Below are 19885 nucleotides of genomic sequence, written 5' to 3'. Positions count from 1 at the left end.
TTTACGCGCGACTATGAAGTGTCTGAGGACTGGGAGACTGGCGTGTTGGGAGACGTGGATGGCAGCCACATGATGTTTCCATTTTGAAAAGTGAGCGCTTTGCGCAATGACGACCGTAAATCTATCACCCTTGACTGATGGCTGCTGTCGACACCTTGAGATTATAGGGAAAGCACAAGGTCTTTCATTGAGGATTTTTCATTTTGTCACTTAACATTCTCCAGTCTTGTAAATTGTTAGTAGTCTGTTTTTTATGTGTCTTTAATTTTTTATCCTCACTGCTGTCCCGGAGCAGGAATTTAGAAGCTGGCCTTGCCTTTCTAGCTTTCCGGTTTCTGCTTCTCCGATCCTATCCTTTTGGGAACTTACGTCCTAATCACCACTCCTGGGAAACACACTTTTCCCATTCTGTGTGTTATGTTTGTCTTTTGTTTCTTTGTCTTGTGTTTTTTTATTACTTGTTTTTCCCTTTGTTACTTTTGTTTCCAGGTACATGTGTCATAGTTTAGGGAAAGGCAGAGTGTGGGGATGGACAGGATAGATGGTGAAGGCTCTGCTCATGACTGATGTCTCCTCCCTGTTTTTTTTCCCTCCTAGCTCTTCTGTCAGAAACTAGTGTGTTTCTTTTCCTCTTCTGTTCCTCAAGCCCCCACTCTCCTCCTCTTCTCTTCCTTTATTCTACGCTAACCCATCCGGAGACCCTTCCCCTTCTCCTGCCGGCTCAGTTATGGCGGAGAACGATGTGGACAATGAGCTCTTGGATTATGAAGATGATGAGGTGGAGACGGCAGCTGGAGGAGATGGGGCTGAGGCCCCTGCCAAGAAGGATGTCAAGGGCTCCTATGTCTCCATCCACAGCTCTGGCTTTCGTGACTTCTTGCTCAAGCCAGAGTTGCTCCGGGCCATTGTTGACTGTGGCTTTGAGCATCCATCAGAAGGTAAATTTCCTGTTGGGCATAGAGTTCTCATTGGTGCTTTAAGGATACAAGAAAACAGATAATAGCCATGGTCCCTTACAGATTTGTGTATAGGGTAGATCAGGAAATAAGTACCAGAACCTATTTTAGCAGTAAAAGATGTTTATACAGGTTAGTCTTTGTTCATGATAAGTGCTAGTGATTTCAGAGCAACTTAGAGTGGCTTTTCTCCTTGTCTCGTTTTAAATTTTGTCTTTTAATTGAAAATTTCCAAAGAGGAGCTGGTTGGACCCTTGGACCAAGTCAACTCTGGTCTCTGCAAACCTTTATGGGTGGTCTAAAGATAGCTGGCTTTTGGGTCAAGTACCAAGTTCTTCCCTGGTAGCTCAGACGGTAAAGCGTCTGCCTGCAATTCGGGAGACTGGGTTCAGTCTCTGAGTCGGGAAAACCCCCTGGAGAAGGAAATGGCAACCCACTCCAGTACTCTTGCCTGGAAAATTCCATGGGCAGAGGAGCCTGGCAGTCTACAGTCCATGGGGTGCAAAGAGTTGGACACGACTGAGAAACTTCACTTTAACCAAGTTCTTCATTTTGCCCAAGGTTGTAGAGTTGTGTCACCCAAAGCATGACAATCTGAGTAGGAGAAGTAGCCTGTGACAGGCACTCAAAAGTCTTGGATTGTTACAGATTAAGGAGCACTGGGACAGAGGAGCACCTAAGATGACCGATTGGTAGATGCCCACAGGGTTGATGGCAGGACTTTGGGCCCTGGAGTTAGAAGAGGCTAATACTAGAAGGAACTGGGAAGGTCTTGATGTGGGAATCAATTTGATTGAGGGACTTCCCTGGTGGCTCAGACGGTAAAACGTCTGCCTACAGTGCAGGAGACCCCGGTTCAATCCCTGGGTCAGGAAGATCCTCTGGAGAAGGAAATGGCAACCCACTCCAGTATTCTTGCCTGGAAAATCCCATGGACGGAGGAGTGTGGTAGGCTACAGTCCATGGGGTCACAAAGAGTCGGACACGACTGAGGGACTTCACTTTCACTTTGATGGAGGGAGCAGAGAGAAAGGGGTATGGAAATTGACAAGAATCACTTAAGAATTGAGTGGTGGAAAAAAAAAAAAAAGAATTGAGTGGTGAGAAATGGGTTTGGCCTGGTGCAAAAATGTGGTGGAGTTCTCTGGAGATTGGAGTCTAATTTACCTTTTCTTTCCTACTTCTAGTCCAGCATGAGTGTATCCCTCAGGCCATCCTGGGAATGGACGTCCTATGCCAGGCCAAGTCAGGCATGGGAAAGACAGCGGTGTTTGTGCTGGCTACACTGCAACAATTGGAGCCAGTTACTGGACAGGTACACTTGCAGAGAGTGCTGGGCAAAGCATCTTGGCTAGTAGTGTTCAGGAAGGGTGTTGCCTCAGCTACATGATGCTTTGAGAGCTGTGAGTTCTTGCTGTTAAGATGACCTTTATCACGCTTGACTGAGAGCCCTGGGGAATATTCTGTAGTAATTATGGGGTTAATGATTTAGATCTGGAATTGTAGCCACTTGTGGTTTGCTGGGTATGCTTTTGTGACATCCCTGGTGAAGGGATATACTGTCTGTGTCTCCACCTACTGTCCTTCCCCCCCAGGTGTCTGTACTGGTGATGTGTCACACTCGGGAGTTGGCTTTTCAGATCAGCAAGGAGTATGAGCGCTTCTCCAAATACATGCCCAGCGTCAAGGTAAGCCAGGGTGAGAGGCTTGGGGGAATGAGGGTGTGGGGAGTTGGAGGCACTGGGGACTTGCTAGATCAGTAGTCTTCACGTCCCACGGGTATTAAATACCTCTACACAATTAAACATGTAGGACATAGTAAGTTCCTGGAACTTAGGTGTGTAAGAGATTTATGTTCCCATATGAGTTATACTTGTTAGAGGTGCCTGCTATATTGTATTGATATGTGTATACATTGTATCAGTATGTATACACTGTCAGTATGGGTGTGCATTGTGTAGCTGCGATATTCAAGGTGTGGTTCCCAGACCTGTGGTTTCAGTGTCACTTGGGAGTGGCTGGAAATGTAGATAACATGGGTTCCACCCTAGACCTATCCAGTATGAACATGCATTCTAACAAGATTCTCAGGTAATTGGAGTTTGAGAAGCATATGTATATACTTGATGTATGTAATTTTTTATTCTCCTTGGGTGAAAAAATATAGTTTTGTTCAGATTAAAAATTTCCCCCTTAATTATTATATTTAGAACTAGGAATATTTGAGTAGTAGCCCTAAACTAAAAATAATTTGTTTAAAATAGTAATAGTAGTACTTGCGCTTGGTAAAATGTGTAGTTAATCCGAAAGATCTTATGATGAATTTGTCTTCTCCTGTCTAATCATACTTCACAGAGTACCACTTGTTAACTTTTTTTTTTTTAAACTTCTGATGTTCTGTGAAACCAAGTATTAGACACTATTTTCTCAATTTGTCTACTTAAAAGCCATTTTGACTTTTCATGTAAGACTGTTTAGCTTGTTTACATGGTTCTTTTTCCCAGAACTTGGGGAAACTATTTAATTTTCTAAATACAGCCAAAGCTCTATGTGTGTGTGTAAAGTATATCTGTGTTCTTACATTGTCAGTTTTGTTAGCATTTACTTTCTGTCCTTTTAGCAAGTAGACTTTCCATAACTTTCCATTGTTATGACTATGAAAACACTTGTTGAGCTCAGTAGAGAGCTAGGATGTAGTTCACCTCTGTAGGTTTAATTCTTCACCTTGTGGACTCAAAAGAGGATGTTTTTGGTGTCAAAATCAAATATAAATTTGATGAGAGAGTCTGTCCATTTGCTCAATATTATGTTTCAGTGATTTGATAAAGAGATTGAGCTAGTTCTGCAAAATGTCCTACCTCTGGATTTGTTTGGTTACTTTCCTGTGGTGGTGTTTTAACTTGTTTTTCGCTCTCAGTGTTTCCTGTAAACTGAATTTTTTCTTTTTTTTTTTGCTGTGGCACCTAGCATATGGGATCTGAGTTCCCCCACCAGGGATCAAACCCATGCCCCCTGCATTGAAAGTAGACTGCCAGGGAAGTCCCTAAACTGAAAGTTATGTTTGAAAGCTTAAATGGTTCAAGTTAAAGATTTTTGGCAAGAATTCTTCACAGATGATGCTTCACAGATGATGCACAGATGTATCTCCTGTTTTGTTGCAAACCACTTGTCCCACAATTAATGGTTTTAGATTTACTCTAGACTTAGGGTTATGATAGTCTGAATCCCTTGATTGGTCTCCCCCTTTGAAACTAAAAAAGCAGTTTCTGATGCTGTATTAAAGGCTCAACAGCCATTTCCCTAATAGTTTTAAGGTGCAGTAATATGTGTAGCCTAAACAGGGTTTATTCAAAGGAATTAAAAAATCTAGGGTCAGTTAGGAACACTTGATACCTGTGAGCTTTTTTTTGGTACTTGACACTGTTAATTTCTTGCCATCCTCCTTTTTACAGGGAAGTCTGGCTTTGGAGTTGGAGAAGGAAAATTGTTAGATTAAGTCAGAAGAACTAAATGCTAGTTCTCAGAGCATGTAGTTTAGGACAGGTCACTTTTGTTTCTTAGCTTCAATGTTTGGGGGATATGATACTTTTAGATTAGGTGATCTCATGTTCCATTTAGCTCTGAAATGTTCTGAGAATTGGTTTAGAGCAAATTGAAAGGATGGGAACCTTGGGAAGGTTGACCCTTTCCTTCCTTGTGAAATACTGTTCTCTTCTGGGTTGGCAGGTTGCAGTGTTTTTTGGTGGTCTGTCTATCAAGAAGGATGAAGAGGTGCTGAAGAAGAACTGCCCGCATATCGTCGTGGGGACCCCTGGCCGCATCCTAGCTCTGGCTCGAAATAAGAGCCTCAACCTCAAACACATTAAACACTTTATCTTGGATGAATGCGATAAGATGCTTGAACAGCTCGGTAAGTTGTCCCAGTTGGGCTGGGGCTGGTCTAGTGATCTGGGAAGTTGCCTTTTGGAGCCAAATGATGCTTATTTGATACTGGAGCACTTTAGTGCCAGGACGACTCTTAATCTATCACCCATGACTGATGGCTCTGGCTTCCCTGGTCAGTCTCTGTTAGGCTTGTTAAGCTTCCTTGGTGATCAAGGAGAAGGGTATCATGTTCTTCCTTTTTGTGGTAGATGTTTATCTTTGAGAGGAGGGACCTAGCTAATCTTGGATGTTAGTCACACCACCATTGTGTCCTTTGTAAATCTCTATAGTGGGTGTCATAGGGAAGAAAATGGAACTGGAAAAAGAGACAGTCTACTCGTTTGGCATCCTCAACTCAGATTATATCATCAGATTATAGCTGAATAAATGTTTCAACTTAAGTTCTGGAATGAATGTGGAGAGTGTGTGTGGGAGTCTGTGTGGTGTGGTGTTCCAGTGTGCCAAGTGCTGTGAAGAAAGGAAGATGTTTTATGAGAACGCAAATTTGGTGAATGAGACTAGGGATGGGCATATACCCAGGGATAAGTCATTCCAAATGATCTTTGGCTATTCTAGATGGCGAGCTATAAAGTGGGCTCCAAGTAGAGATGTCATATTTGCCTGACTGGATAGGACAGTGTGATCCAGAGGAAGCGTGGAATGGACTCTGACAGCTGGAATGTAATAGGTGCGCGATATTGGTAGACAGTTGGAGCTTGGGGAGAGAGGAGTAGGGAGAAGGGCTTTGTAAGGACTTAATCTTTGTGAGCCTTTGCAGTGGGCTTTATCCCCATTTTCTAGTTGTGGGCTTTGGGGTCTCATGTAATTTCTTGTGTGGTTAAAATACACGGCTGGAACCTGGGCCATAGACACTGTTCTTCCTGCTGTATTATAACCCTGGACATGATTACATGGCGGTTGGAGATAATAGAGTAGAGAGAGACCTGAGGCAAATCTTAACCCTGACCCGCAACTCTCGGCTCACCCACTTCCAGCAGTCCTTACCTCATTGATAAGCCTGTCTCTGATCTTCATTTATGATAATATGTCTCTTTTCTACTATAATTTTTTTTTTTTCTTTTTCCTGTAGACATGCGTCGGGATGTCCAGGAAATTTTTCGCATGACCCCCCATGAGAAGCAGGTCATGATGTTCAGTGCTACCTTGAGCAAAGAGATTCGTCCAGTCTGCCGCAAGTTCATGCAAGACGTAAATACCCTTCTACCTTCTCTCCCTCCACTCCCCGCCCGCTGCCTTCTCCCCCTCCGCGCCCTCTTCCTCCAGACTCCCTTGTCCTTCAAGCGCCAAGAAGGGGGCACGTGCCCATTTGAAAGTGATGACTCCTTGAAGAGACACACAGAGGCAGAGACAGTTAGTGTTAGGGTCTGCGCGGCGCCAGGGAAACTCCGGAAGACTTGGTCGGGTTAACGTGAGAGCGGGTAGTGTTCGACTTTTTTTTTCATCACAGCATTTTTTGAACCTCTTCTCCCTTTTGGGGGAGGGCAGGATTTTCTGCCCTACCACCCACCCATCGTCTTCTACATACCCCCTACAGCCACGCACCCTCAAGGTGGCATCGAGCATACAGCCGGAGCCTTCTGCTCCCCAAACTCATAACCTCCCGGTGGCAGGAGAGCAAGAGAGGGACAGACAGATGGCAGGGCATGTCCAAAAGAAGAGCAAACAGCACACATGAATCCGCTCCCTCCCCACCTCCAGGGGTGGGGGCCTTTGGCACCTCAATCCCCGAGTCCATACTCCTTCCTACCCGTACCTCCTCGCACCCGTCGGAACCTCGGTTGATGTGAACCGGCAGCGGAGAAGCACCGTGGCGCGGCGGGGGAAATGCGGACGCACTCGGCGGTGGATGGCGGCAGCGGAGGCCGCGGGGAACCTCACCAGGAATCTAAGGACCAAACCAGCCTCTTTTTCTGTTCCCGGTTTTTTTCCTGAACCCAAGGCGTGCCGTGCTCCCTGTTTCTTTCCATTTGTGTTGGTGGGGAGGGGTGTTCTGAGTAGGGTGGTAGATTTTTTTTTCTTCTTTTTAACTCTTAATATTCAGAGGGATATGGAAGAAGTAAAGTGAGGAGCTCCACTTGGGTGTTACCAGGTGGTGGTAGGGTCTGGGCTAGGCAGGCCCTTGTGTAAGCAGTGGAGTGTGTTCTTTCCCTCCCTCCCTGCTGTGCTCCTTCCCGTGGACCATAACTCTTACCTTTAGCTGTATTTGGGGTTCAAGTTAGATTGGAAGGAAGCCATGGAACTTCTCTTTGGAAATCCTTCCTTTGCTAGTCTGCATTCTGAAGTTCAGCTTCTGGTTTTCTCCTATGACACACTTATCCTTTCCCCAAATCTTGTACCCTGGGGTTTTATGTTAACCATGGCTTCCTGGTGACTCAGATGGTAAAGAATCCACCTGCAATGCGGGAGACCTGGGTTGGGAAAATCCCCTGAAGAAGGGAAAAGTTACCCACTCCAGTATTCTTGCCTGGAGAATCCCCATGGACAGAGGAGCTTAGTGGACTTCAGTCCATGGTGTCACAAAGAGTCGGACATGACTGAGTGACTAAGCACAGCACACAAAGGGAAATTGGGCTTTAGAGTTGACTCTTGTGCCAATTACCACTTTTTTTTTTTTTTTTTTTAAATGCTATCTACCTTCCCTTCAAGGGCTGTGTGTGTGTGTTTTGTTTTTAAAGATGACTGAGTAACTCTGCTGCTCTGAATTTGATTCTTAGCACCACTCATTGTACCTTCCTCGTAACACTGTAGATGGTTTGATTTTTCGTTCAGAGACCAATCTCATCTAAAACTATTTCCTTGTGGTCCGAGGGCAAGTTGCTACTCATCTTGAGTAATCTTTGCCTCTCTTTTCATGGCATTTTGACCTTAAGTCCATTGAAGCATTCTGATCTTCCACCTTCCTAATGGGGATATGGGAAGACATCTACCTTCCTTATGGAGATATGATTCTCCTAGTTGAGAGAATATGCGAATGGAGCTCTCCCCCATATTAAACCAGCTCTAATGGATTTATTCTGACCTCGAGTCACTGTTGCCATGATTTCCCAGGTGTTTGCTTCATGTTCTCGCTTTGAGAACCACTTCCCTTTGTTTTCTTTCCTCCACCACCTCCGTATGAGGTAATGGCACCTTGCCATTGGATGGTTGGACTCTGCCCTTTCCTCCGTGCAGAGTTCCTTTCCTATAACTATTTTCAGTTGGGAAATCTTAAAACTCAACTAATAGGAAGGAAATCAGATCTAATGTCCAAAAGACCACATTAAAATGTGGGTATTTTTGGGGGTGGGGCTGGGTTTTCAATCTTCTCTCTTCTCCCCATCCCCCCATGGGGTGTATTGGAGATCAACTTCCTCCACCCCCCCAGGTTTAACCCCCCCACTCTGCCCTCCTCCCGTTCCCCACCCCTTCCCTCCCCCCTCCCCCCCACGCCAATGGAGATCTTCGTGGATGATGAGACGAAGCTGACGCTGCATGGATTGCAGCAGTACTACGTGAAACTGAAGGACAACGAGAAGAACCGGAAGCTCTTTGACCTTCTGGATGTCCTTGAATTCAACCAGGTCAGTTGTCCAAGGTCCAGTAGGGAGAATGAGTACATCTCCAACTGTTGGCAGAAACCTTTTTATTGAGGAAGCCATGGATGCCATATGAAAGAATGGTGGAAAAATTCTTGTAAATGAGAGAGAGACTTTTAGGGGCTAAACGTGAGCACGATGGGAATTGCTTTTCTGTTCCATGCCTGACACAAAATAAACCTCAAATTACAAAATCCTTGAGTCTTAAAGTTGGTGAGAGTCCCACAATAATTAGGCATGTTAGGTCTTAACTGTGTGTTTTGCACTGTTCACCTGGGGAGAAGTGTTTCATTACTTAACCTCTTGTGTGATTTGCACTAAAAATCATTTTCTATAAGCTCTTACTATGTTTGATGTTTTGGTGAGTGGGAATAATGGTCATGTCTTTCCAGACTTAGGTCAGATTTTTACCATTCTCATGTGGTGGCTTCATTCTTGTCTCCTAATTTATCTGGTAGTTGGTTACTGTTTTCCATATCCTCTGCAGCGTGTTTGTCTGCTCAGGAAAAGTCAGAGCCAAGCAGGAAAGACTTAGTATTTAGAGCAGAAGAGGAAGTATGTGATGGGGACTGAGGAGTTTTTTAGAAATTACTGAGAACTCCTGCTCGTAATCTTTCTCACACACACCCTCATGGACGCACATCCCTCCAATCTCATACACACCACGCACGCACGCAGGTGGTGATATTTGTGAAGTCTGTGCAGCGTTGCATTGCCCTGGCCCAGCTCCTGGTGGAGCAGAACTTCCCAGCCATTGCTATCCACCGTGGGATGCCCCAGGAGGAGAGGTGAGTCAGAGACGGGCAAGATGTTTTGTGTCCTTGCGAGCAAAAGGGACCCTTGAGAGAAGAAAATCTCAACACTCTTTCTGATTTCCTTTCTCATAAAGGCTTTCTCGGTATCAGCAGTTTAAAGATTTTCAACGACGGATTCTCGTGGCTACCAACCTGTTTGGCCGAGGCATGGACATCGAGCGGGTGAACATTGCCTTTAACTACGACATGCCTGAGGATTCAGATACCTACCTGCATCGGGTAAGCCCCACACCTGGAAGATAGGCCAGTGTCCTCTCCCACCCCTTGGGTTTCTCTATCTTTCATATCTTCCATTTCTTCCCTCCCTTTGTGTGTCTTCCTTCTGTGGGGCCTGCTGGTCCTATCACATGTCTCTTTCCAGGTGGCCAGAGCAGGCCGGTTTGGCACCAAGGGCTTGGCCATCACGTTTGTGTCAGATGAGAATGATGCCAAGATCCTCAATGATGTGCAGGATCGCTTTGAAGTCAATATAAGTGAGCTGCCTGACGAGATAGACATCTCCTCCTACAGTGAGTAATGATCTCATGAAGCTGCTTCCCCTAGTCCTTTAGATTCTCTTCATTTGCTTAGTGGGTTTTTCTTAAAGCCCCTGGTGCATGGTGGCCACTTGACAAGTTTGACATCCATATTTCTGCTGCCCCCACCTTGATGCTCTATTGGGATGTTTAGTTGACCTGTGTATGGGGGTCTCTTCTCATCAAATTATTTCTCTTTCTCTACCCCCAGACCTATTCTCTGACCTGCATACCACACAAACATCTGGATGTGTTGGGAGAGGGGTGTTTGTGCCGACTTTGATTTTTTTTTTTTTTTTTATAAATTTTTCCCATGCTCTAGTCTAACTGCTGTATTTTCTTTTCAGTTGAACAGACACGGTAGAGGACTCACCCACCCGTTCTGGAATGTGACAGTTCTCTTCAGGAGACCGCACCAGGCGTGGGGGTGAAGGAGACACTACTGCTACCGACCCCGGGCGCCCCAGTCCCCCGCCCCATGACTTTCCTGGCATCACCACCACTCCTGAACCCCATTTCCCCGATTTGTCGGAAATTTTTTTTTTTTTAACAAAACTAAAAAACTCATGCGTCTGTGGTGTCTGTAAGCATTCCATCCCTTTATTGGATTTGGGGTGAGGTGGTTCTGGGGCATAATCCAGAGTAAATTCCTGTGGGCACTGTGTGCCCTGCTGGGGGCTGAGGTCAGCGGGAGGTGTTGAATTGGGATGTGAGTGAAAAGACTGCAGAGGCCATGACTTCTCATGACTATCCAATTTTTAGCCCTTTTGTGGCAGTTTCTTCTGTTTTCTTAGGGCCTGGGAGAGGCTGGGATGTTGCTGATCCAAGGGTTGGGGAGGGTGGTGTGCAGTTTTCAGGGCTGGACGGTGAAGGGGCCACTGATGGAAAGCTTAGGTGACTTCTCCCAGGCTCTCTGTGTCTCCTCATCTGTTCCTTTAGCTTCTGTGTCTTGAGCACCAGGGCCTGGGCTTCCCAGGCCCCTTCTTGCCCTTCCACCAGGGCCTGGTACAGCTCCAGCTGCTGCTCCAGCAGCTCCTCCGCCTGGGCCAGCTCAGCTGTGGGGCGGGGCTGGCGCTCCTGGGAGAGCAGAGCATTAGGGAGAGGTCATCGGCCAGGGCTGAGGGCTGAGGCTCACTGGAAGTCAGGAATTCTACCTCTGCCCCATTAATTTGAGGTCATCTTACTGCAAAGCTAAAGCAGTTTCCTGTCTTGGGCATAGTCCTGGAGTGGGGTGTGGGGTGGTAGTAGTTAGAGATCACAGCCCAGGTGCTGTAACTGGACTTGAAGGTGCATTTGGGAAGGGGAGAACTGGCTGTCCCAACCCTCCTGAGAAATAATTAACTGTTAGATGAGGGGAAGTTATTCTGTTCAAGGGCTTTGTGAACTGCAAGGAGGGTAGGGTGCAGATAGAGGGTGTCTTGTCTCGGGTGGGGACAAGGAGGGTGCTTTAAGGAACTGAGGGTTGGGACTAGCCCACAAGCATGGGGTGGGGGTGGGGGGGCATGTGCTGTGCTGTGGTTAGTCGCTCAGTCATCTAGGACTCTGCGACCCCATGAACTGTAGCCCTCCAGGCTCTTCTGTCCATGGGGATTATCCAGGCAATACTGGAGTGGGTTGCCATGCCCTCCAGGAGATCTTCCCAACCCAGCCATCGAACCCAGGTCTCCTGCAGTGCAGCTGGATTCTTTATCATCTCAGCCACCAGGTCTCCTTTCAGCTGACGTGTGGTGATATGGAGGGGATTCTCTGTCCCCCAGTACAAATTTGCCCTCATGCCCTCCACCTTCCTTGGTGCCACTTACCCTGGAAGGTGACATCTTCCTATTGCGTGTGGAGCTCGTCTCTGCTGTGCTTCTGGGACCCTGGGAGCAGCACCTCCAGGAGCCCTGGAGTATGGGGGCCCAGGATGGCAGGAGGAGGTGATGGCAGCATTGGGAGAGCCAGGCCAGAGGGAGGCCCATGCCGGGTGAGGCAGGAAGCTGTCTGAGCCACCCCACAGCCACCAAGAACTGGCTCCCTCTGGGCTGTGGCCTCGCTTCAATGCCTGGCCCTGCCCCTGCCCTGCTCTGTTGCACCCACCCGCCTCCCAGCCTGGCCCCAGAGTCCAGGAACTCAGTTCCCTAGTGTGAAATTGTTCCTGCCAGGCAAAATTTCCTTCAGAACTCTGGTCCCCAGCCTACCGTGTCTTGTGTCAGTAATTCTTAGCACTGTGTTTCTTACTCATTCCTCTCAGTTCTGCAAGGGAGAATGAATTACATTACAGGTTGGCAGATGAGGAAATGCTCAGAACTTCATTCAGCACTCACTTATTCAAGTATGGGCTGGGACCTGCTCTGGGTCATATGTGCTCAAGGCTCCACAGCCTGCTGGAAAAGCCTAGGCCTGCCAGACTTGAAAGCTCACCCTTGACCTGGCTCAAGTATTGATTTTCACTTTATTTCCCTTTCCTCTTCTTGCCGGTGACCTTTCTTTTGTCCCTGTTGTGTATTGTACATTGTTGGGGTTTGCCTCTTCTGTTAAGTTGGCACCATACACAGGTACTGGTTTCAAGCTTGGTTGAACTGGTGAGCCCTCCCATCAAGTATGCACTAGAACAAAAGCCTTGTCCACTCACTGAGGCTTGTGTATAAATACTGGACTTCCTGCAGTGTGTCCTGAAATGTCCTGTTGTGGCTAGAGGGCACAGTCATACCCCTGGCTCACAGAGTGGATGGTTCCAGCTTTAATCTAGGAAAAAGTAGGTCCTCAGAAAAACATGCCCTAGAAAGCAAGGTTGCTGGACAGTGGACAGCTGCAGTTTGCTATTGGGACATCACACTGAATTTGGAGGGAAGATGGCCTCTGCCATAGTGTGGGGGTCAGAGGAGCGGAGAGGGAGACCTTCCTGGAGGTCAGTGATTCTTGAACTTGGGCTGAAGCAACTTTAGATGAAGTCAGAGATCTCTGGGTTCCCCATTAGTTGATAGGTTCCCATTTTTTAGTGGAAAAAGAATGGAGAGTCCCTGTACAATTTTGGAGGAGACAAGCCTTCCCTCTTGTCTCTCAGTGATAGGGTTATATGTGGGGGCTCATTTTTGAACTGCAATGTGTGCACAGCTTAAGTCGTACTTGAGACAGAAGAGGCCCAAACTACTGTTACAAATAAGGGAAGCTAGCACAAGGTTAAACAAGCCACAAGTAACATGGAAACGAAACTAAGCACATTTATAAATTAAAAGCAAGATTAGCAGCTATTAATTGAGAAACTTCTGTAAAACAGTCTAGATGATGCACTAGTAATAAAGTATCCTACCTGAAAATTAGACATTTCTATCACGTGAATTTCTGTTTCAGGTTATGAACTCCCAAATGGACCACATCCAGTGATTTGCAGTAGGCAGTCCTAAGCCATGAATTATAGTAGAGTCTGGATTTGGCTTTGTCTGGCAGAGCTCAAGAAAAGACTGGTATTTGGATCAGTTCAGATCTATTGGGTGAGCTGTGGATCTCATAGTCACAGAAATGAAGGGATGAAAGTAGATAAATGTAAACCTAGAGTTACGTTACTGTGTATATTTAGTTATTCCTGAGAGGCTAGTAGTCTTCTTCTTTATGTGGTGCTGTTTTATTTATGTCTCATAGTCTTAATCAAATGAGAGGTCTGGCTTGGCCTCTGCAGGAGGGGCCTATCGACAGGCAGAGGATTACGGGAGGTGTCTGGCATGAGGCCGAGGGGCTGCTCTGCTGATGCCACCTTTACTACCGCATCCTGCCCAGTGGATGGGGCAGGCCTGGGGGACTGACGGGAGTCACGTACCCTTCATGCGAAACTTGGGGAGATGGGTACTTAGGTATATTTAAGTCCACCCACTGCTCTAATGTGAGAAGTTTACTGAGAGACACTTTTTGTTCCTGTCACAGGTGACCTTCATGGTAACTTTTCAAGAGAACTTTCTTACTTCACTTTTTTTGGCATGTGAATGTCCGGTTGTCCCAGCACCATTTATGTATTCTATCCCTGGGTTCTCTGTCCTGTCCACTGACCTTCTTGTGTTTTCTTTCACCAATACCACGTTATCTTGATTAGCATAGCTTTGTAGGAAGTCTTGAACTCAGGTAGGGTTTTCAAGTGTCCACCGACTGTTCTATAGTGTGCTGGCTGTTCCAGCTCTCTGGCCTCTCCATATGCATTTTGTCAGTTTGTCAATACAGGCATTCCTTGGAAGTATTATGGGTTTGCAGACCACTGCAATAAAGTGAATATTGCAATACAGTGAGTCACATGAATTTTTTGGTTTCTCAGTTTAAATATATAAAAGTCATACAATGTGTGCGTGTGTGGGCTCAGTCACTAAGTTGTAACCCCATGGACTACACCCCAGCAGGCTCCTCTGTCCATGGACTTTTCCAGGCAAGAATAGTGGAATGGGTTGCCGTTTTCTTCTCCAAGGGATCTTGCCCACCCAGGGATTGAACTGGTGTCTCCTGCATTTCCTGTATTGACAGGCAGATTCTTTATCTCTGAGCCACTGGAGAAGCCCATATATACTTTATACTGCAGTCTGTTAAGTGTGTAATAGCATTATGTCTAAAAAAACAATGTGCATACCTTAATTAAAAAATAATGCTGTTGGAAAAATGGCACTGATAGACTTGCTCAACACAGGGTTGTCACAAACCTTTGACTTGTAAAAAATGCCAGTATAATTTATTTTTTATTGAAGTACAGTTGAATTACAATGTTGTATTACTGTACAGCAAAGTGACTGGCTATATATATATTTTTTCATATTCTTTTCTATTATAGTGTACCATAAGATATTAAATACAGTTTCCTGTGCTATACAGTAGGACCTTGTTTATCCATTCTGTACACACCAGTTCGCATCTGCTAATTCCACACTCCTAACCCAACCCTCGGCCGCCACTCTCACCTGATTCTGTTTCTGTTTCATAGGTTCATCGGTGTCACATTTCAGACCCCACATATGGGTAATATCATACGGTACCTTTCACCCAGCTTCCCTTAATGTTAACATCTATCAGAACTATATTGAGACCAAGAAACCAAGAAGTTAAAATTGGTACAATACCATTAGCTAAGCTGTAGACTGGATTTCACCAGTTTTTCCACTAATGTCCTCTTTCCGTTTCAGGATCCAATCCAGGGTACCTTAATGCATTAGGTTGTCATGCCTCCTTAGTCTCCTCTGATCTGTTGAGTTTCTTACGCTTTATCTGTTTTCATGAACATTTTGAAGAGTACCAGACAGAACGTTTGAAGAATATCACTCAGGTTGGGTTTGTCTGATATTTTCTCATGATTAAATTGGGTTTATGGGTTTTAGGGAAGAGAACTGTAGATGTGAAAGGCCTTTTGTATCACATCATATCGAGGGTACATGATATCAACATGATCTTTATCTGCCAAGTTTCTCCACTCAGTAGTAGTTTTTCCCTTTCCATTCTCTATTTTTGGCTTCCCAGATGGCTCAGTGGTAAGGAATCTGACTGCCAGCATGGGAGACACAGGAGATGCAGGTTTGATCCTTAGGTTGGGAAGATCCCTTGGAGAAGGAAATGGCAACCCATTCCAGGGTTCTTACCTGGGAAATCCTGTGGACAGAGGAGCCTGATGGGCTACAGTCCAAAGGGTCACAAAGAACCTGAGTGACTGAGCACACAGCATATTCTATTCTTTGGAAATGAGTCACCAAGTCCAGCCCACACTCAAGGGGAGGGAAATTAAACTCCATCTCCTGGAATGGGGATTCTCTTCATATATTACTTGATACTCTTCTGTAAGGATAGTGTGTCCTTTCTCCCTCCCTTTAAAATGTTTTCAGTCATTTGTGTATTTCAATATGAACTCAAATCTTTTTTAAAAAATTGTATTTGTTTGGCTGCACGGGTCTTAGTTATGGCATGCAAACTCTTAGCTGTGGCGTGTGGGGTCTAGTTTCCTGACCAGGTATCAAACCCTGACCCCCTGCATTGGCAGCGTGGAGTTTTAGCCACTGGACCACCAGGGAAGTCCCTGAACTCAGTATTTTTTATTTGGGGTTATAATCCAATATTTATTGTGATTTCGCTGCTGAAATTGTTCCAGCTTTGTTCATAGGGAGCTTTTTCAGGTTGGCTTCTGTGTCCCTTTGACATGCTCGATTTTGGGGAATTGCCTTCCTTTCTGGACATTACAAGGCATTCCAGGCTCATCTTGTAGTTTTTTCTGTCTTAAGCCTACAATCAGCTATTTTTCTAAAGACCCATGGTTCCTTTTATTGGAGGGTGTTTTAGCCAAGATTTGGGCATTGAGTGCTCATTTCACTTTTCTAAAGAGGACAGAGTTTCCAAGAGCTGCCCGAGCTCATACAGGCAAACAAGAGGCTATCCTTTCAGCACCACATAGAGCTTATTTAGTGCAAGCTTTACTACCCAGCACAACGGCCAGTTTTCCACATGTGCCTTCATTCCTTAAAGTTTCTGTTTTTTTTTTTTTTAGCCTGTAGGGCTGAAACATTAATAATTTAATTTCCTGATATTTGGAGACTTCCCTGAAAGAAAATTTCAAGTTTCATTAAGAAGTTCCACTTAAAAAAGTAGAGTAGCCAAGAGGAAAAGACGGCAGAAGGAGGAATCAGTTACATTTTTCTTCCATTCCTGCCGCTCTTTCCATGTCCCTGCGCTGGGCAGGGCGGGGGAAGGATGGCTCTTGGACTCTGAGAGAAAAATAATGATATGGAATCGCCTTTCCCAAACCCCTTGATTTCCGCTTTGTCTGTGCCCATGTCCTCTCCCAGTCGTTGGCCTTTTCCTTCCTCCAACCTCAGCTAGAGCCCAGCCTCTTGCCTGGAGCCTGCTCCTCAGGGAGAATTGAGCCATTCTTAACACTGGAGGGCAGAAGAGAAGAAGAGAGGTCGGGTCTTGGGGATGTGGGAGAAGGTGCCGCAAGAATCACACGTGGAGAATGCAGCTGTGGACCAGGGAGGGAAGAGGAGGGTGGGACCCACTGGGAGATTAGGACCGACATACATGCACTGCCGTGTGTAGAGCAGATAGCTAGTGGGAACCTGTCATAAGGCGCAGGGAGCTCAGCTCCGTGCTCTGTGGTGACTCAAAGGGGCCCTGAGAGGGAGGTCCAAGAGGGAGGGGATATATGAATGTATACAGCTGATTCTCTTCATTGTACAGCAGAAAGTAACACAACATTGTAAAACGATTATACTCCAATTAAAAAAAAATGGTTAGAACCAGAAGGGCTTTCAAATGAGGGTGAAATGTGAGTGACCAGAGGGCAACTGAGGACATTTCCAACGTCTCCATTTAGGAGGGAAGGGAGGGCCCTTGGGTACAGGAGCAGAGAGCCTTGCCCGGGTCTGGATGAGATTCACCCCCACCCTCACCCATCCTCTGACAATACCTCATCCCACATCACATTGAGGGGCCCTTCGGGCCCAGGTGCTCCACCAGCCAGAGGTATTGTAGGTCTTCTTCAAGGAGGACCCCCACAGCAGCCCAGCTCTTGGCAAGTCTTGTCACCCCCTCCATGGCGGGTCCCTGAGTCCTGAGTTCACCGTCTGTTCCCTCCCTTCCTGCAGCCAGGTCAGCACTCTGCCGACAGCTCAGCCTCTCAGAGCTTGATTGCCCTCAGGGTCCTCCTTTGTCAGTGACCACAACCCTGGGTGGAGGGCATGGCGGGGGTGAATCCAAAGAGAGAGGGAGCGGGGGTACCTCGACTCTTCCTCCCCAAGCGGTGCCTTCTCCCTCCCCCACCTCAGGACTTTCAAAGGCTGGAGCAAGAGAGACCCAGGACCCCACACCTTTCCCGTAAGAAGTCTGTGCACAAGGGCGCTCTCCTCCAATCCCACTGCGGTTTTACTGCCGGCCTGGGACAGTCCTGGGTATGCAGAGGGCGATCCAGCAGTGCTCTTCCTTCACATATCTGCACGACTCGGTTCCTCACCTGCTTCAGTGTGTCTTCTGCTCAGCTGTCACCTCCGTGAGGCCCACCCTGACCACCCTCTTTAAAAGTGCCACCTCTCCCATTACCTTGCATTGTTGTTGACTTTGTATTATTTTTTCTCTGTATCCCCTATCATTTTCGAACATACTGTGCAGATCTCTTTTCCCAAAGAGGACCTCAACAGCACTGCCCCACATGCTCTTTACAATTGACCCGCTGTCTACAGCTGAGGGCTAATTCCCCTCTTCTTGAATCAACAACCTGTAAGCATCAGGAAAGCAAGTGTTTTGACTATTTTGATTAAATAGCCATCAGTCCTAGAGCAAAGCCTGGCACAGAGGCACTCACTCACTATTTGTGAAGGGATGAATAAATGCTGTGACAAGATTCCTTAAAGCTGGGTCTGAGGCTTGGAAGAGGGGAGTTTGCTGGTGTTTGGTTTTGGAGGTTGTCTTAGTCTGCTCAGCCTGCCATAACTAAATACCCCAGGCTGGGTGGCTTAAGTGACAGAAATTTGTTTTCTCACAGTTCTGGAGACCAGAAGTCCAAGATCCAAGTGCTAGGAAATTTGGATTCTGGTAAGGGCTCTCTTTTAGGCTTGTAACTATCTGTCTTTTCACTATGTCCTTACATGGCCTCTCCTCTGTACAAAGTGGGGGTGGAAGGGAAGAGAGCACAAGCTGGTGTCTCCTTCTCAGAACTGCAAGCTTTATCAGACGAGGGCCCCACCCTTATGACCTCATTTAACCTTCAGTGTGTGTGCATGTACGCTGTCATGTCTGACTTCTTGTGACCCATGGACGGTGGCCTGCCAGGCTCCTTGTCTGTAGGATTCTCCAGGCAAGAATGCTGGAGTGGGTTGCCATTTTCTACTCCAGAGGATCTTCCTGACCCAGGGATCAAACTCGTATCTCTTGTGTCTCCTGTGTTCACAAGCAGATTCTTTACTACTGCTGCCACCTGGGAAGCCTACAAATGTAAGATGGGAAACCACAAAACTCCTAGGAAGAAACATAGCTTTAATACTCTTTGACAGAAACTGTAGCAATATTTTTTTTGGATCTGTCTTCTAAGGCAAAGGAATAAAAGCAAGAATAAAGGGGAGCTAATTAACATTAGAAGCTTTCGCATAGGAAAGGAAACCACCAACAAAATGAAAAGACAATCTATGGAATGGGAGAAAATATTGCAATAAAATGACCAGTAAGTTAATATCCAAAATATATAAGCTGCTCATACAACTCGACATCAAAAAAACAAATAACCCAATTAAAAAATGGGTGGAATACCTGAATAGACATTTTTCCAAAAAAGACATACAGACGGCCATAAAAAGATGCTCAGCATCACTAATCATTAGAGAAATACAAATTAAAACCACAATGAGATATCACCCCACACCTATCAGAATGATTATTATCAAAAAGAACACAAATAACAAATATTGGCAAGGATGTGGAAGAAAGGGAAATTCTGTAAACTGTTAGTGGGGATGTAAATTGGTGCAGCCTTTGTGGAAAACAGTGTGGCTACTTCTCAAAAAACTAAAAGTAGAACTACTATGTGACCCAGTAATTCCACTCCTGGATACATATTCAAAAAAATAAAACCAATTGGAAAAGATGCATGCACCCCAATACTCATACGCATCATTATTTATAATTGCCCAAGTATGGAGACAACCTGTGTCCATCAACAGAGGAATGGATAAAGAAGATGTTACATACACACAATGGATACTACTCAGCCATTACAACAGCATGGATTGACTTGAAGGGTATTGTGCTAAGGGAAATAGGTCACAGAGAAGGACAAATAATACTGTGTGATATCATTTATATGTGGAATGTAAAAGAAACTAGTGAGTATAACAAAAAAGAAAGAGGGATTTTCCTGGCAGTCCAATGGTTAGGACTTGGCGCTTTCACTGCTGTGGCCCAGGTCAAATCCATGAAGTGTGGCCTAAAATACAAGCGAGAAAGAAAGAAAAGAAACAGCCTCACAGATATAGAGAACAAACTAGTGGTCACCAGTGGGGAGAGAGACGGGAATAGGGGCCAGACAAGGGTGGGGATTAAGAGGTACAAACTGCTACGTATAAAATAAAATACAAGGATAAAGTTCAACACTGGGAATA

General features: G+C 45.8%; 2 protein-coding genes across 2 annotated transcripts in view; one reads left to right on the top strand and one right to left on the bottom strand.

The window, feature by feature from the left end:
• DDX39B (DEAD (Asp-Glu-Ala-Asp) box polypeptide 39B) overlaps positions 1-10377 on the top strand; it is an 11027-nt gene extending 650 nt beyond the window's left edge. The window contains exons 2-11 of the mRNA XM_010833288.1: positions 598-938; positions 2144-2271; positions 2552-2644; positions 4683-4866; positions 5971-6089; positions 8330-8461; positions 9155-9264; positions 9366-9510; positions 9653-9800; positions 10154-10377. Of these exons, the coding sequence (XP_010831590.1) occupies positions 728-938; positions 2144-2271; positions 2552-2644; positions 4683-4866; positions 5971-6089; positions 8330-8461; positions 9155-9264; positions 9366-9510; positions 9653-9800; positions 10154-10170 (1287 nt within the window). The 5' untranslated portion in view covers positions 598-727 and the 3' untranslated portion in view covers positions 10171-10377. The remainder of the gene's footprint in view (positions 1-597; positions 939-2143; positions 2272-2551; positions 2645-4682; positions 4867-5970; positions 6090-8329; positions 8462-9154; positions 9265-9365; positions 9511-9652; positions 9801-10153) is intronic.
• A 160-nt stretch (positions 10378-10537) lies between these two features.
• MCCD1 (mitochondrial coiled-coil domain 1) lies at positions 10538-11926 on the bottom strand. Its single transcript, XM_010833289.1, has 2 exons — positions 11609-11926; positions 10538-10883 (listed from the first exon to the last, which is right to left on the bottom strand). Exons 1-2 carry the CDS (start codon positions 11765-11767, stop codon positions 10554-10556), a joined length of 489 nt encoding a protein of 162 aa, XP_010831591.1. The 5' UTR covers positions 11768-11926; the 3' UTR covers positions 10538-10553.
• Positions 11927-19885: the final 7959 nt, after the last annotated feature.

The sequence above is a fragment of the Bison bison genome, unplaced genomic scaffold, assembly GCF_000754665.1.
Source record: "Bison bison bison isolate TAMUID 2011002044 unplaced genomic scaffold, Bison_UMD1.0 scf7180017863415, whole genome shotgun sequence".
NCBI classification, from domain to species: domain Eukaryota; kingdom Metazoa; phylum Chordata; class Mammalia; order Artiodactyla; family Bovidae; genus Bison; species Bison bison.
This window is presented reverse-complemented; position numbering and strand designations above follow the sequence as displayed.

Bases quoted from the DNA above. Each gene is read 5' to 3' on its own strand.
- MCCD1 (XM_010833289.1), bottom strand. From the start codon at position 11,767: ATGGGCCTCCCTCTGGCCTGGCTCTCCCAATGCTGCCATCACCTCCTC. The intron at 10,884-11,608 runs GTAAGTGGCACC...CTGCTCTCCCAG, and splicing joins GGAAGATGTCACCTTCCAGG to GAGCGCCAGCCCCGCCCCAC.